A 14,205-nucleotide genomic window follows, 5' to 3' on the forward strand; every position below is an offset into this window, starting at 1 on the left:
CCAAATTCTATATACATAAGTCTAAATGTTCTGGTAAGAAGCCAAACTTCTTGGAACTGTCTGCAGGTTGGTATCTCCTCCCTCTGTGATTGTGAGAATAAAAAAGCTGTTAAAACGTATGAACTTTGTAAGCTTTACAAAATATTTAATTAAGTTTATGTTTTTTCTGTCTTGCTGTGACTGTCATCCCCTGGCTTATTTATGATGGTTTGGTTGTGTATTACAGTTTTTCTCTGTTGGTTTGGCTCAATTCTTGAAACAGAAATTACATTCTCAAAATAACATGGACAAATCTCCAAACCACCTTGCAAATGTTCACAACAGAATGGCATTTCTCATTGATTTCATCAAATTGCAAATGTCTTAGTACATGTCTCAAGTGTCTTAGTGCATCTTTGCAAATGGTTATGTACAAGTACCCTAGAGTTAGCACAATGAGCATACATTTAGCACATTTTCCAAATGAATAGATCTTGCTGATCTAAGCTGATTAGTTGATTCTCAGTCTAATGGTTGCTCTCTCCAAAACATGTCAGCATGATTTCACTGTGTAAATCATCATATGCACAATAGTCTGTTCAACTGTCAAAATTAGTCAACATACTGTAGGCTAATACCATGAAAACCATATGAATTTCTTGCAGCATTTCATAAATTCATGACAGTAATTGACAGTCAGGTGAAATTAGAACTTGACTAACTAAGGAGGAGTTCCTACATCTCAGATGACCAATCAATCAGCTGTTTAGCTACCTGACTGGTGCTGTCTATGATTGTGAATGCTGCCAAACGCGTATAGAGCTTAGCTAGGGCTTGTACCTTTTGGGCTCTAGGGTGATGTTGATGAAAATATGTGGCCAATCAGAGCGCAGCGTATGGATGGTCAGGAGGATGAAGATGGTGGCCAGGAGACAGAGGGTGATGACAGTGATGACCAGTGAAAATGTCTCTACTCGTGAAACTTTGTTTACTGCACTATAGGCTTGGTATATTTTTTCTGTTTTTTTTGTGTTCATACAGTTACTTTATGTAGGCTATATGTGAATAAAAATGGTTACAATTTCCTTGGCAATATGAGTGCAGTGTGTGTGATGTCAAACTTTGGAGGCTGCTCTTACTGTAAAGTCCTTTTCTTAGGTTTTATACGTCTCTGCCATAGTGACAAAACATCTAAGCATTTTGACTTGCAGTGCTCACAGAATGCCACAGGGATGATGCATTTTGGGGGCATTGACTACTTACATGAGAAAGAAGTTTGGTTTTGACACATAAGTAAACTGTTTTGGGAGAGATATGAGGTTCTGCAGCTCATCCATGGTGTTATGCTGAACCATCCAGTTTATTTTTGGTAAAAGCACTAAGTGAATGCAAATGAGCCAAAAGCAATTGAGAAAGATCTTTGCCATTTTGATGGTACTGACACTTTACATGGTAAAGGAATCTAGTTTTGAAGCATGTGTGAACAGTTTTGGGAGAGATATGCGCTTTTGCTAGTGAGCTGTAATGTTGTGCAGAACTGTAAGACTGTTTGGCCAAATGGTCTTATAGTTTTAAGAATGTCATTTCTGTTTCAAGAAATGAGCCAAACCAACAGAGAAAAACTGTAATGTTGTATACACTTATTTCATCTAACTGTATTCAGTCTTGTTGTCAATAAAGTTGTAAAAAAGAAAGAAAAAAAAGCTGCAGCACAGACTGTCTGTTCTGTCTCTGGTGTTTCACTTTTATATACAGTCTATGGTGTAGATAGATAGATAGATAGATAGATAGATAGATAGATAGATAGATAGATAGATAGATAGATAGATAGATAGATAGATAGATAGATAGATAGATAGATAGATAGATAGATAGATAGATAGATAGATAGATAGATAGATAGATAGATAGATGCAGCAGCAGCATTACACACAGTGTCGATAACAACATATAGGATAAGTAGCCTAAAGAACAAACTATACATATAAAAACAGCAAAAGCAAATAAAATGTAGCCTAATGTATAAAAGCATAATTTTGGCAGTTTTGATTTTAGTGCAAAGTAAAAAATGTGCGATGTGTGTAACTGTGTGTAGAAAATAAAGTGCGTAGTGACTGTAAGTTATTAGCAGAGTTTTTTGTGACAGCGTTATGTGGCAGGAGTTTATTCATAGTCATCATGAGGGAAACTGTAATGAAACTATAATGTTTAACAGTTGATTCATCTGGATGGGTGCAAAGTTCACAGTGTGTTCACACTATTTGTCAATAAAGTTTACTGTGTAAACATGAAAACATTCAAAGGATCAAATGTGACAATTTAATGACTTTTTTTTCCCTCAATAAATCTTTATTGACAACGATATTTCCATTACAAACACAGTTATTACAGTTTTTCTCTATTGGTTTGGCTCAATTCTTGAAACAGAAATTACATTCTCAAAATAACATGGACAAATCTCCAAACCACCTTGCAAATGTTCACAACAGAATGGCATTTCTCGTTGATTTCATCAAATTGCAAATGTCTTAGTACATGTCTCAAGTGTCTTAGTGCATCTTTGCAAATGGTTATGTACAAGTACCCTAGAGTTAGCACAATGAGCATACATTTAGCACATTTTCCAAATGAATAGATCTTGCTGATCTAAGCTGATTAGTTGATTCTCAGTCTAATGGTTGCTCTCTCCAAAACATGTCAGCATGATTTCACTGTGTAAATCATCATATGCACAATAGTCTGTTCAACTGTCAAAATTAGTCAACATACTGTAGGCTAATACCATGAAAACCATATGAATTTCTTGCAACATTTCATAAATTCATGACAGTAATTGACAGTCAGGTGAAATTAGAACTTGACTAACGAAGGAGGAGTTCCTACATCTCAGATGACCTGGTGCTGTCTATGATTGTGAATGCTGCCAAACGCGTATATAGAGCTTGGCTAGGGCCTGTACCTTTTGCAGTATAAACATGGAGGTACCTGGCCAAGAAAATGATCATGAGCAACTCCCTGCTCAAGGAAGAGGAAGAGGAGGAAGAAGAAGAAGAGGAGGAGGAGTGCGGATGCGTGGTGGATAGGCGGAAGAGGCCGAGGAGCAAGAAGACACAGAGTTGTGCCTGATGAAATTCGGGCCACAATTATAGACCTTATATGCGTATGGATGGTCAGGAGGATGAAGATGGTGTCCAGGAGACAGAGGGTGATGACAGTGATGACCAGTGAAAATGTCTCTACTCGTGAAACTTTGTTTACTGCACTATAGGCTTGGTATATTTTTTCTGTTTTTTTTTGTGTTCATATTTCATACATGTACAGAGAACTGTAGGCCTATAAATTTTGTTTTTACAGTACATAATCTTGCAGTGTGTGTGATGTCAAACTTTGGAGGCTGCTCTAACTGTAAAGTTATTTTCTTAGGTTTTATACGTCTCTGCCATAGTGACAAAACATCTAAGCATTTTGACTTGCAGTGCTCACAGAATGCCACAGGGATGATGCATTTTGGGGGCACTGACTACTTACATGAGAAAGAAGTTTGGTTTTGACACATAAGTAAACTGTTTTGGGAGAGATATGAGGTTCTGCAGCTCATCCATGGTGTTATGCTGAACCATCCAGTTTATTTTTGGTAAAAGCACTAAGTGAATGCGAATGAGCCAAAAGCAATTGAGAAAGATCTTTGCCATTTTGATGGTACTGCCACTTTACATGGTAAAGGAATCTAGTTTTGAAGCATGTGTGAACAGTTTTGGGAGAGATATGCGCTTTTGCTAGTGAGCTGTAATGTTGTGCAGAACTGTAAGACTGTTTGGCCAAATGGTCTTATAGTTTTAAGAATGTAATTTCTGTTTCAAGAAATGAGCCAAACCAACAGAGAAAAACTGTAATGCACATACAAATAAATGAATTCCCATCATCAGCCTCCTCACTGCAAAAACTCAATATCCTACCAAGAATATTTGTCTTATTTCTAGTCAAAATGTCATTTCTAGTCAAAACAAATCTCATTCTACTTAAAATCAGACTCATCACATAAAAAGTAGCTTGTTTTTAGACACTTTTTACTTCTTTCAAGCAGATTTTCACTTGGAATAAGTAGAAAAATCTGATAGTGGAGCAAGTTTTTATTTCTTATTACAAGCACAATAAACTTGCTTTCACTGGCAGATTTTTCTACTTATTTCAAGTGAAAATTAGTTTGAAAGAAGTGAAAATGATCTAAACACAAGTTAATTTTTAGGTGATGAGTCTTATTTTAAGTGGAAAGAGATTAGTTTGGACTAGAAATGAGACATTTTGACAAGAAACAAGACAAATATTCTTGGTAAGATGCTCATGAGCTCATCTTGGACCCAAACATGTTCAGAAGTGACTGATGGAGAAGAAACGTATTAAAGCAAATTATTATTTTTTTTATAAAGAATGAGACGTTTGCTGTTCAAATGGTGATGATGAGATGATTTATTTATTTGTATAATGTTGTACAATAAGTTTTTACACCTTGTTCCCTAAAACTGTGACCAGGTAACAACACTTCAACCCTCTTTAAAACATTTTTATAACATTAAAACACATTTTACATTTTACAATCTTAGATTTCATATTTTTTCATTGACAACTTGGATAATTATTATAGTTTTTTTTTTTAATTTCTCCATAAATTAGAGTAAAGGGATTTAGATAGCATCATTACAACAACAGAGTAAATATTAAATCATCCAGGTTATATTCATAGTGACACAAACATCTGGCAGATGATTAATATGATCAATAATAATCTTTGATAGACATTTTACACATGCTGATATTTTACACATCCATAATATAATCCACATTAATGATTTATTGATTTGTATAATGTTGTACAGTAAGTTACACACCTTGTTCCCTAAAACTGTGACTAGTTAACAACACTTCAACACACTTTAAAAGATCATAGTTTTACTTTTAAAGGGATAGTTCACCCAAAATTGAAGTTTCAGAGTCCTCCGTGGCTTCTCTGAGTTACAGGGGGTCTCGGCGTAGCAGTGCATGTCCATATGACGGTTGCAAATGGATACCAACTGTCTTCGTAACAAAAAGACACACCAAAAAACATCCAAATACCTCCATGCTGCTCGTATGTAATGTCCATCTTGTTTTGAAGCCCCAACATGAGAAATTGTTCAGAAAAAATTAAAAAGTCTATATTTCAAGCTTGTTTTGTAACGTAAATGTAACGTAGATGAACGTAACGTGGGACGAAAGTAACAAAGCGATTTTCTCTGAGCACATAGGCCTATGTCTAACTTTGTCAGCGTGTACATCATGTATAACCTAACAGAAACAAATCTTGAGGTTATGTCTGACTTTGACCGAGTTACATTCAAGAAGCAGCTGTTTTCAATGACTGAAAGTGATTTCAACTCGGTGATTTATTTCGATCGATCAGCTGTGTTTACCGTTTCAGATGTCGTAGATGGTTAGACAGATTAATTAATTAGTCCTCTAACTAACACATCCTAAAGTTTGACTTGTCAGAGTTTTGCAGTAGAAGCAGCAGGTTTAAGTGTCGGGAGTCACTGTGGGGACGAAGGAAACAGCTGTAAAGTTACTGTGACCTCGTCCCTCTCTTTTCTACAGTCTATGGTCCCTCTGCACAGTGAGCCTGTCTGTCACCGTGCCGCACCGCCGTCACCGTGATGTGTTAACGTTACAGGATTAATTAAAACACACAACGTGAACAATGCGACCGTATACATGTGTAAATACTACCGGAGGAGGCAGAGACCAGTGGGTCGCGGTGGTCCAGTCACGGAGTTAAACGTTAGTTAGCTGGTGGCTAGCGCTAAACATTAGCTCATATAACGTCTCTATGTAACTTATAAATGATTGTATGTGTGTGTGTGTGCGTGTGTGTGTTGTAACAGTTTTGATCCTATAAGTCTGGGGTGCCAGTCAGAGTCAACGTCTGACAAATCAAAAGAATTAATAAAAATAATAAATAGATCAATTACTACTGTGTGTGCAGGGCCGGCCCTAGGATGTTGGTGGCCCCCTAAACAAGGTTTTTGTTTGTGGCCCTGCACTCTAAGCACAAACACCAAATCACTGGTTAAAACTGAATACAGACGTGTTTATCCCTCTGAGGTTTGAGGCCATTTTCTCGACTTTTACATATTTTCTTAAATTTATCTTTTTTAAGATACTTGCAGATGTAACAATACTCAAGTGTTTTATGTCTAAATATTAATAACATTTCAAATCCCTTGTGAAAACACTCCTTCAGTCATGAGAATGAACTGTTTTGGTGCTTGAAATAGGATATGAATACAGTAATAGATAAGTGTAGAAAACAAGTCTAAAATGACATTTTGTAAGATTGTTTTTTGAGCACAAATGTTGTCATTCTGCCGTTCTATTTTCACCAAATGTCTCAAATGTGAGATATAAGAAGCTGAATATTGACTTCACATTACATATAAAGCTCATAGCTGCACGTGCAGACCTCAGGATGTTTAAATGACTTGATGAACCCCGGTACCTTTCTGATCATGTGGCCCCCCACCTAACGGCTGTGGCCCTAAACAACCACATAGAGGGTTTATGCCAGCGGCCGGCCCTGTGTATGTGTGTGTGTGTGCGTGTTTTGGGCGGACAGCAATGAAGAACATGCTGTATAGTAGCCTACGTTAGCAGCAGGGGTTGGACACGGAAGTGACTCGTGACGTCACACTAGCCATTCCCATAGCAGCGTAGCTATAAAATGGTTCAGAGCTACCTGAACCGGCCCATCATGATGAATCACACTAAAACACTCCTGTTTACTGGAGCTCACACAGCTCAGCTGAACCGACATAAACCCAGAGTCCAGGACGTAGCGGCTGAGTGAAGGAGGTCTGGACTCTGTGGATCAGAGTCATGGTTTCAGTGACGCTGTAGAAAGACAGAGTACCGGCCCTGTGATCCAGGTACACTCCTACTCTGGAGGACTCGGGGCAGTCTGAGACGGAGGCACCATCACTGTTGTGTATGAACTCATAACGACCGCTGTGGCAGTATAACGACCAGGATTTGTCATTGTATCCAAATCCAGATTGATGCGTGTTCTTGTAGACGGCTGCTATAAAGACGTGACCGCTCCACTCCACCTCCCAGTAGCGACGTCCTGTCAGACCCTCTGGACTCAGGACCTGCTCACATCTAGTGAATCTGTCTGGATGACTTGGATACGACTGGTCCTCGCTCGTCTTAGTTACTTTTCTGTTCCTGTCGCTCAGTAACAAACGTCTGTGTGCTGTGTTTGGATCCAAAATGATTGGTTTTGAAAATCTCCAGAACTCCTCTCTGGTCCGAGGTTCTCTGTGCAGCAGTAAAACCTCCAATATGAAAACACACTCCTCACTGAGAACAGCCTGCAGTTTATCTCCGGTCTCCGACACTGCTGCTGTCACTTCCTTAAAATACGTCTTAGACTGTTGAAGGATGCTGAGTAAATCTGTTGCTTCGCCCAGATGTGGCAGAGAGGGGTAGGTGTTTAGGAAGTGGAGGTGGTCCTCTGTGATTGACAGCTGCTCCAGACCAGAGTCTTTCCTCCTCAGCTCAGTGATCTCCTGCTGCAGCTTCTCCTCCAGCTCTTTGACTCGACTCGCTTCAGTTTCCTGTTGAGATCTGATCTGCTGCTTCACCTCAGACCTTCTCTTCTCCATGAGTTGGATCAAGTGGTTGAAGGTCTTCTCACTGTTACTAACAGCTTCATCAGCAGAGAGGTTGATGACCTCCGCCTCCTGTTGAAGCACCTTCACGTCTTTCTCTCTGTCCTGGATTCTCTGTTGGATCTTTTGCCGACTCAGCCCGAGCTCCTTCTGTTTCTCAGCCCTTTCTGCTACAGCTGTGACTGCGTCGTGGCCTTTGTGTTCATCCATGGAGCAGAGAGAACAGATACACTGCCGATCGGTGCGGCAGAAGATCTTCATCACCTCATTATGGCGAGGGCAGATGTTCTCCAGAAGTTTAGAAGAGGCTTGGACCAGCGTGTGTTTCTTCAGTGGAGCTATGTCGTAGTGAGGCTGAAGGTGCTGCTCACAGTAAGAGGCCGTACACACCAGACAGGACTTGACGGCTTTCAGCTTCCTCCCAGTGCAGAAGTCACAGGCCACGTCTCCAGGTCCGGCGTAGGAGGGATCAGCTGAAGCAGCTTTCAGTCCGACCTTCTTCAGTTCCTCCACTAACTCTGCTAACATGGTGTTTTTCACCAGGGCTGGCCTCGGTGTGAAGCTCTGTCTGCACAGAGGACAGCTGCACGGCTTCATATGATCATCTTCACCCCAGTGGTTTTTAATACAGCTCATACAGTAGCTGTGTCCACAGGGAATAGTCACCGGCTCTTTTGGAAGATCCAGACAGATCGAACATTTCCATTTTTCTTGATCCAGCTGAATCATTTGCTGCGCCGCCATCTCTCTCTCTCTTCCAGGACTGAATGACGGTAAGTTTCACTTTCTGCTTCCAGGAATAGAGCTGTTCTCTGAGCCACACAAACTCCACCCCAGTGTAGAGAGGATGGTGTGTGAGAGGGAGAGGAGAGGAGAGGAGAGGAGAGGAGAGGAGAGGAGAGGAGAGGAGAGGAGAGGAGAGAGGAGATGAGAGAGGAGGAGAGGCAAGGTAATTTTATTTGTATAGCCCGTTTTTTATAAATAGAGAGGAGAAAATACTTTAACGATAAGTGTTTTGCTTAAAGTCCCCCCTCCCCTTTTTGGTCATTTTAAAACCAGCTCATTAGCAATGCACCACCGCAAGCTGCTCTACCAGGTGAGCTACACCTGTTACACCTTGACAGCTACACCGAGCTGCCAAGGCTTTCACCTCTGAGCCAGATGCAGAGCGGGGCGGGAGCTTGTAGCACTAATGCCCTCCCCTGGAGCTGTGACACGTCAGCTCCAGTCTCCCTGAAACTGCCAGTTTGCGTCTGCCGTTGGTTCACAGCAGTTTGAAGGCAGAAAAACTCAGAAATGCAATTTTGCACTTCCTTTTCTGCTGATATGTGCTCTAACACAAGAAAAATGCCACAGGAACACGTGAAAAGCACGAAAAACACGATTTTCATGGGAGGGGGTCTTTACGAGAAAATCTAATGTTTAAAAATGCTGTTCTTACATTGACTCCTGTTGTTCACGAGAAACTGCTTCATCACTTGTTGAACTAACTAAACTGAACAAAAAGCAAACTAAAGAACTAAATGAAATACTTTAACTTTAATCTTTAACCGACTGCACGACGGAGTCTCCTCTTCTCATCTGCGGCGCGCTGATTGGAGACGCGTGTCTGTGATGGTGACCGGACCACAACAAAAGGGTTGATAATAAACAATTTCTTTGTATTATCTTATCAAAAAGACCAAATAAAATACATCCAATTTTGATTTTAAAACGGGTATCTATTTTTCTGTTAAAAAAAAAAAAAAAAAAAAAAAAAAGGTTGAGGTCACACCAGAAGGTTTGACTAAAGGGACAATCCCCAAAAAGATGACATAATCATTCGTGATGCAAAAAAACAAAGACAAATGCATTATCATCTTTTATTTATTTATTTTTTAAATTGTAGATTGTTTGTGGTTGACGAATATGATACAAACATATATAGGTATGGAGAGGGGTGAGGGGGTTACACACGAAAACAGAGCTGTGTATGAAACCAAATGAAATCTTTGCAAAGTGACTCAATGAATGCAAATTCATCCAGAGGTCCATGAGCTGTCCATCAACTCCGTGAGAGAGAGAGAGGGGAAGAAAAGCTCTGACTGGTTTAATGTTCAAACATCTGGACCCTGAATATGAGACAACCCGTGGTTTTCAGACTTATAACAATACAACACATATATATCCGGCCCAATACGGCTTAAATATAAATGTAGGTGTGTGTATTTACATTTTGAAAGTGTCATTGATGAGTTTCGAACCCGCTCCTCTCTGGAACTGAGTGTGATGGCCATAGACATATAAAGAGGGTTATTATGGTATGTCTATGGTGGAGACTCTTCGCCCCCTGGCGGCGGCCGGCGGTGCAGGGACAGGGCTGCAGTAGCGGAGCTCCGCCACAGGGGGCGCAGTGGGCTGGGAGGGAGGCAGCAGCCAGAGCTGCTCTGATGGAGTCTCAAACTGTACATAGCAACAAAATTGAGGCAAATACACACAAATGAGGAACGCTTCACGAATTTGCGTGTCATCCGAGGCACCAGCACAATCTTCTCTGTATCGTTCCAATTTCATGAAATGTGTTTTTCCACAACAACATGTTGTGAAAAAATTGGAACGATACAGAGAAGATTGTGGACGCAAATTCGTGAAGCGTTCCTCATTTTTGTGTATTTGCCTCAATTTTGTCATGTACAGTTTGAGACTCCATCAGAGCAGCTCTGGCTGCTGCCTCCCTCCCAGCCCACTGCGCCCCCTGTGGCGGAGCTCCGCTACTGCAGCTCAACGCAGAAGTTTGGCTGAAATCGGGCCAGAGCTGATTTTCTAAGATATTTAACGTTTGCCGGTGTAGGAAAAGTTGTTTTTGGCCCCAAATTTCTTCTGAAAAGTTTTTTTTGACCAAAAATCAAACATTTTCACATTTTCACAACATGTTATTGTGGAAAAACACATTTCATGAAATTGGAACGATACAGAGAAGATTGTGCTGGTGCCTCGGATGAAAGGCAAATTCGTGAAATGTTCCTCATTTTTGTGTATTTGCCTCAATTTTGTTGCTATGTACAGTTTGAGACTCCATCAGAGCAGCTCTGGCTGCTGCCTCCCTCCCAGACTTGTTTACAAGCTTAGCAAATTCACCAGAATGTGGCCAAAAGTAACCCCACAGGACAATCAGGATCCGTCTCCCCGGAGGAGGTCTTTTTTTGCTAGGCCCCACGAGCGAAGAAGCAAAGGCTGTGTGCTGCGCTGCTTTTGGACGGCAGTGAAGGGGCCCAAACCCACCTACTGTCTGAGGCAGGCACACGGGCAATGCGCCTGCCTGGACTATGCCTTGGCAAATCTACCGAGCAACACCAGTGATTCCAGACAAATGCAACAGGCACACAACCGCACCACAACAAGGCCGGCAGATCAAAATGTGGAAACGCTTCACGAATTTGCGTGTCATCCTTGCGCTACCGGCAAAGCATTCTTCTCTGACACATTGTGTGTCAGATTTGACACAATCACGGCTCCTGATTGGCTGTGACACATTGTGTGTCAGGGCCAATCAGGAGCCGTAATTGTGTCAAATCTGACACACAATGTGTCAGGGCCTTTTGGCGACCAATCAGAAGCCGTATTTGTGTCAGGTGTCCGCCATCTTGTCTGCCCCGCTTCACCGCCGTCATTCTGCTGCTGACACCGGACAGGAGGATTTCTGGTGAGTGTAAAAGTCACTTTATACTTATTTACACTGTTTTATTTATTAGCCGAATGTTAGACCGTGTAAAGTAGAAAACATACATGTCGTTTTTGTTTCCCGTTGTTTAGTTTGTTTCTTATTATTCCGCCTTCACTCTTAAAGTGTCTTCTAACTACCGGAGGTTTTGCCGCCATCGGCGGCGGCTCGGACCTGCTGTTACTTGTAAAGAGGACAAAAATGTCTTTCTTCCATCAGTTAAATGAGCTTAGTAATTCAGGTTTACATGTGTTTTTTTAACGAGTTAATTAATAACGGCCGCTATCGGCGATCGTGTCATGTTGACACACACACACACACACACACACACAGACGCCAGTACCATTAACCCTGTAAAAAATCAGTGCATCTCTGTAATACAGTGCATTATGACAGCGGTCTGGTTCTGACCTGCTATTACTTGTAAAGTGGACAAAAATGTCCTTCTTCCATCAGTTAAATAAGCCAATAGCGATCACCATTGCCGTGTAAAGAATCAGTGCTTGTCACATCTGTCACATCTGTCCTCTAGAGACATTATCAGACCTATAGAAACCTGTGTTGTGAGTTGCTGTCTTACTTTCACAAACACACAGCGTCCACACAGCACTTTTCACTCACACACGCACACACACACACACTAATGTGACTGTTGTCTTCTTGTCTTTATAGAGATAATTTTGCAAGTAATTTTGCCTGTAGAAATGTAAGTATCTGACTACATGTCACATTTTAATCCTCATTTGCATTTCATATCTGTACTTGGACTCATCATAAAGCTGATGTTAATTTGCTTTGCTGCTTAGATGGAACATCCTACATTCAGGAGGGCCCAAAATGGGACCCTCCTGCTGAAGGCCTCAGCAGAGGCCCTGGCCCTGGCCCCCCAGCCTGGGGGCTACAGGGCCAAGAAGGAGGAGGAGGTGGATGCGGAGGCCACAGCCCACGTCGTCTCCGAGGGTGGTGACACATCCAACGCCACCCTCGTCTTGAGCCAGTGGAAGGTCCAGTTTGGGAAGTACCAGGGCAAGACCTTCCACTGGCTCCTGGAGAACGACGTGGGCTACACCATCAACCTGGTCGCCTCCCACCAGAAGGAGAGAGAGAGGACAGGGTCTCAGTCCCCCCTGATGGCCAACAAGGTACAGTCTTCAGTTTCATATTTATTTAACACAGCTATAAGAGTAGAATCACAGTTATCAGTTTAATATTCATACAACACAGTGATTGGAGTGATGACAGCTTTTCTTCTGTGTGAGTTTACAGGATGCCATTGCCCGCTACTCCTCGGCATACCCTGACTTTGCGGAGGCAGTCAGGTTCCACTGTATGTTCGAGGAGGCGCGGGCAAAGTCCCTCCAGCCCGGTATGGAGGGACAGGCCCTTGTTGGCTTCGGGGACTTCAAATATGAGACCCTGCAGAGCCTGTACGAGTTGGAGGACAAAAAGAAAGTCCGGTAAGATGCAATAACATGTGAATACTGAATAGTTGTGTTGCTCCTGTGGTAATGAGCTTCTTCTAACGAGCTCTCTGATTGGCACAGATTCGTCGACTACCTCCGGAGGAAGGCCCCAGCTCCAGGGTCCCAGATGGAGAACGCCCTCCTCTACGTGAGGAAGAGGGACAGACAGAGAGCTGTTCCTGCTGCTGCTGGATCCGCCGCTGCCGCCACCGCAGCCGCCGCCACCGCACCGCCACCAGCAGCAGCAGCAGCAGCAGCAGCAGCAGCAGCAGCAGCAGCAGCAGCAGCAGCAGCAGCAGCAGCAACCGCCGCCAGCAGCAGCAGCAGCAGCAGCAGCAGCAGCAGCAGCAGCAGCAGGACAGCCTCTGTCTTGGCTGAGAAGAGCAAAGCCACGTACGTGTTATAAGCTGTGATGTTATTTAAAAATGAATAGATGCACTCTCTGCAGGAAAGTATTTTATACATGCCTTGTTCTTGTCATTGTAGCCCTCTAGCCCCCGCCATCAGGGCTTTCCTCTCCGGGCGGCGTTCTCTGTCTGGGGTGGAAATGCAGGCCAAAGTGCAGAAGCTCTGCACACTGAAACCTGCATTTCCAGGCAAGTCAAGTTCCAGTGTAGTCTGACTCTAAATCACATAACAGAGTTCAACTGGACTGTTTTTCTCATGTTCACTCTTTCTGCTGTGTTGATCCTCTGACTGTGACTGCAGCCTCCTCCAGACCAGCTCTTCCCTCAGCAGCACCATCGGCTGAGGAGCCCTCGGACGAAGAGCTGGTCAGGGCGGTAGTTGACCTGGAAGAGTGTAAGTAGTAAAAATAAAGTGTTAGATGTGGAATAGTGTTCATTCTGACTGCTCTTCATATTGTGCTCTATACACTGTAAATATTTGAGATGACTGAACTTGTTTTAAACATAATGAACTGGTTTATAATAATAATAATACATTTTATTTGTAAAGCACTTTTCATAAAATAATCTCATTGAGTCCATTGTATGTTGTTGAACAACAGTAAAAGCTGCTGCTGTCTAGTTTCTTCATCTCACTGCAACACTGTTTTTCTCTTTAAGCCTCCCAAGTACAGGCCCCTCTCTCTCTCCGGCCTCTGCATCCACCTCCTTCCACCGCCGCTGCCACCAGAGCTGCAGCCGCTGCCAGCAGAGCTGCCGCCACCGCCACCACCGCCGCCGCCGCTGCCAGCAGAGCTGCCGCCACCACCGCCACCGCTGCTGCCAGCAGAGCTGCAGCCACCGCCACCACCGCCACCGCCACCAACCTGGAGGTGACGGACGAGGAGATGCTGCAGGCCACCCAGGAGGAGGAGCAGCACCTTCCTGCAGCCCCTGCAGCTTCCTCCACGCCACCA

General features: G+C 42.8%; 1 protein-coding gene across 1 annotated transcript; it reads right to left on the reverse strand.

Annotated features, from left to right (window-relative positions):
• Positions 1–6,788: 6,788 nt before the first annotated feature.
• On the reverse strand, positions 6,789–8,423 carry LOC310991862 (tripartite motif-containing protein 16-like; the record flags this gene model as incomplete). Its single annotated transcript, XM_083979793.1, has 1 exon — positions 6,789–8,423. One exon carries the CDS (start codon positions 8,421–8,423, stop codon positions 6,789–6,791), a length of 1,635 nt encoding a protein of 544 aa, XP_083835919.1.
• Positions 8,424–14,205: the final 5,782 nt, after the last annotated feature.

This window comes from Trachurus trachurus (assembly GCF_905171665.1).
Source record: "Trachurus trachurus genome assembly, chromosome: 9".
Classification (NCBI taxonomy): Eukaryota; Metazoa; Chordata; class Actinopteri; order Carangiformes; family Carangidae; genus Trachurus; species Trachurus trachurus.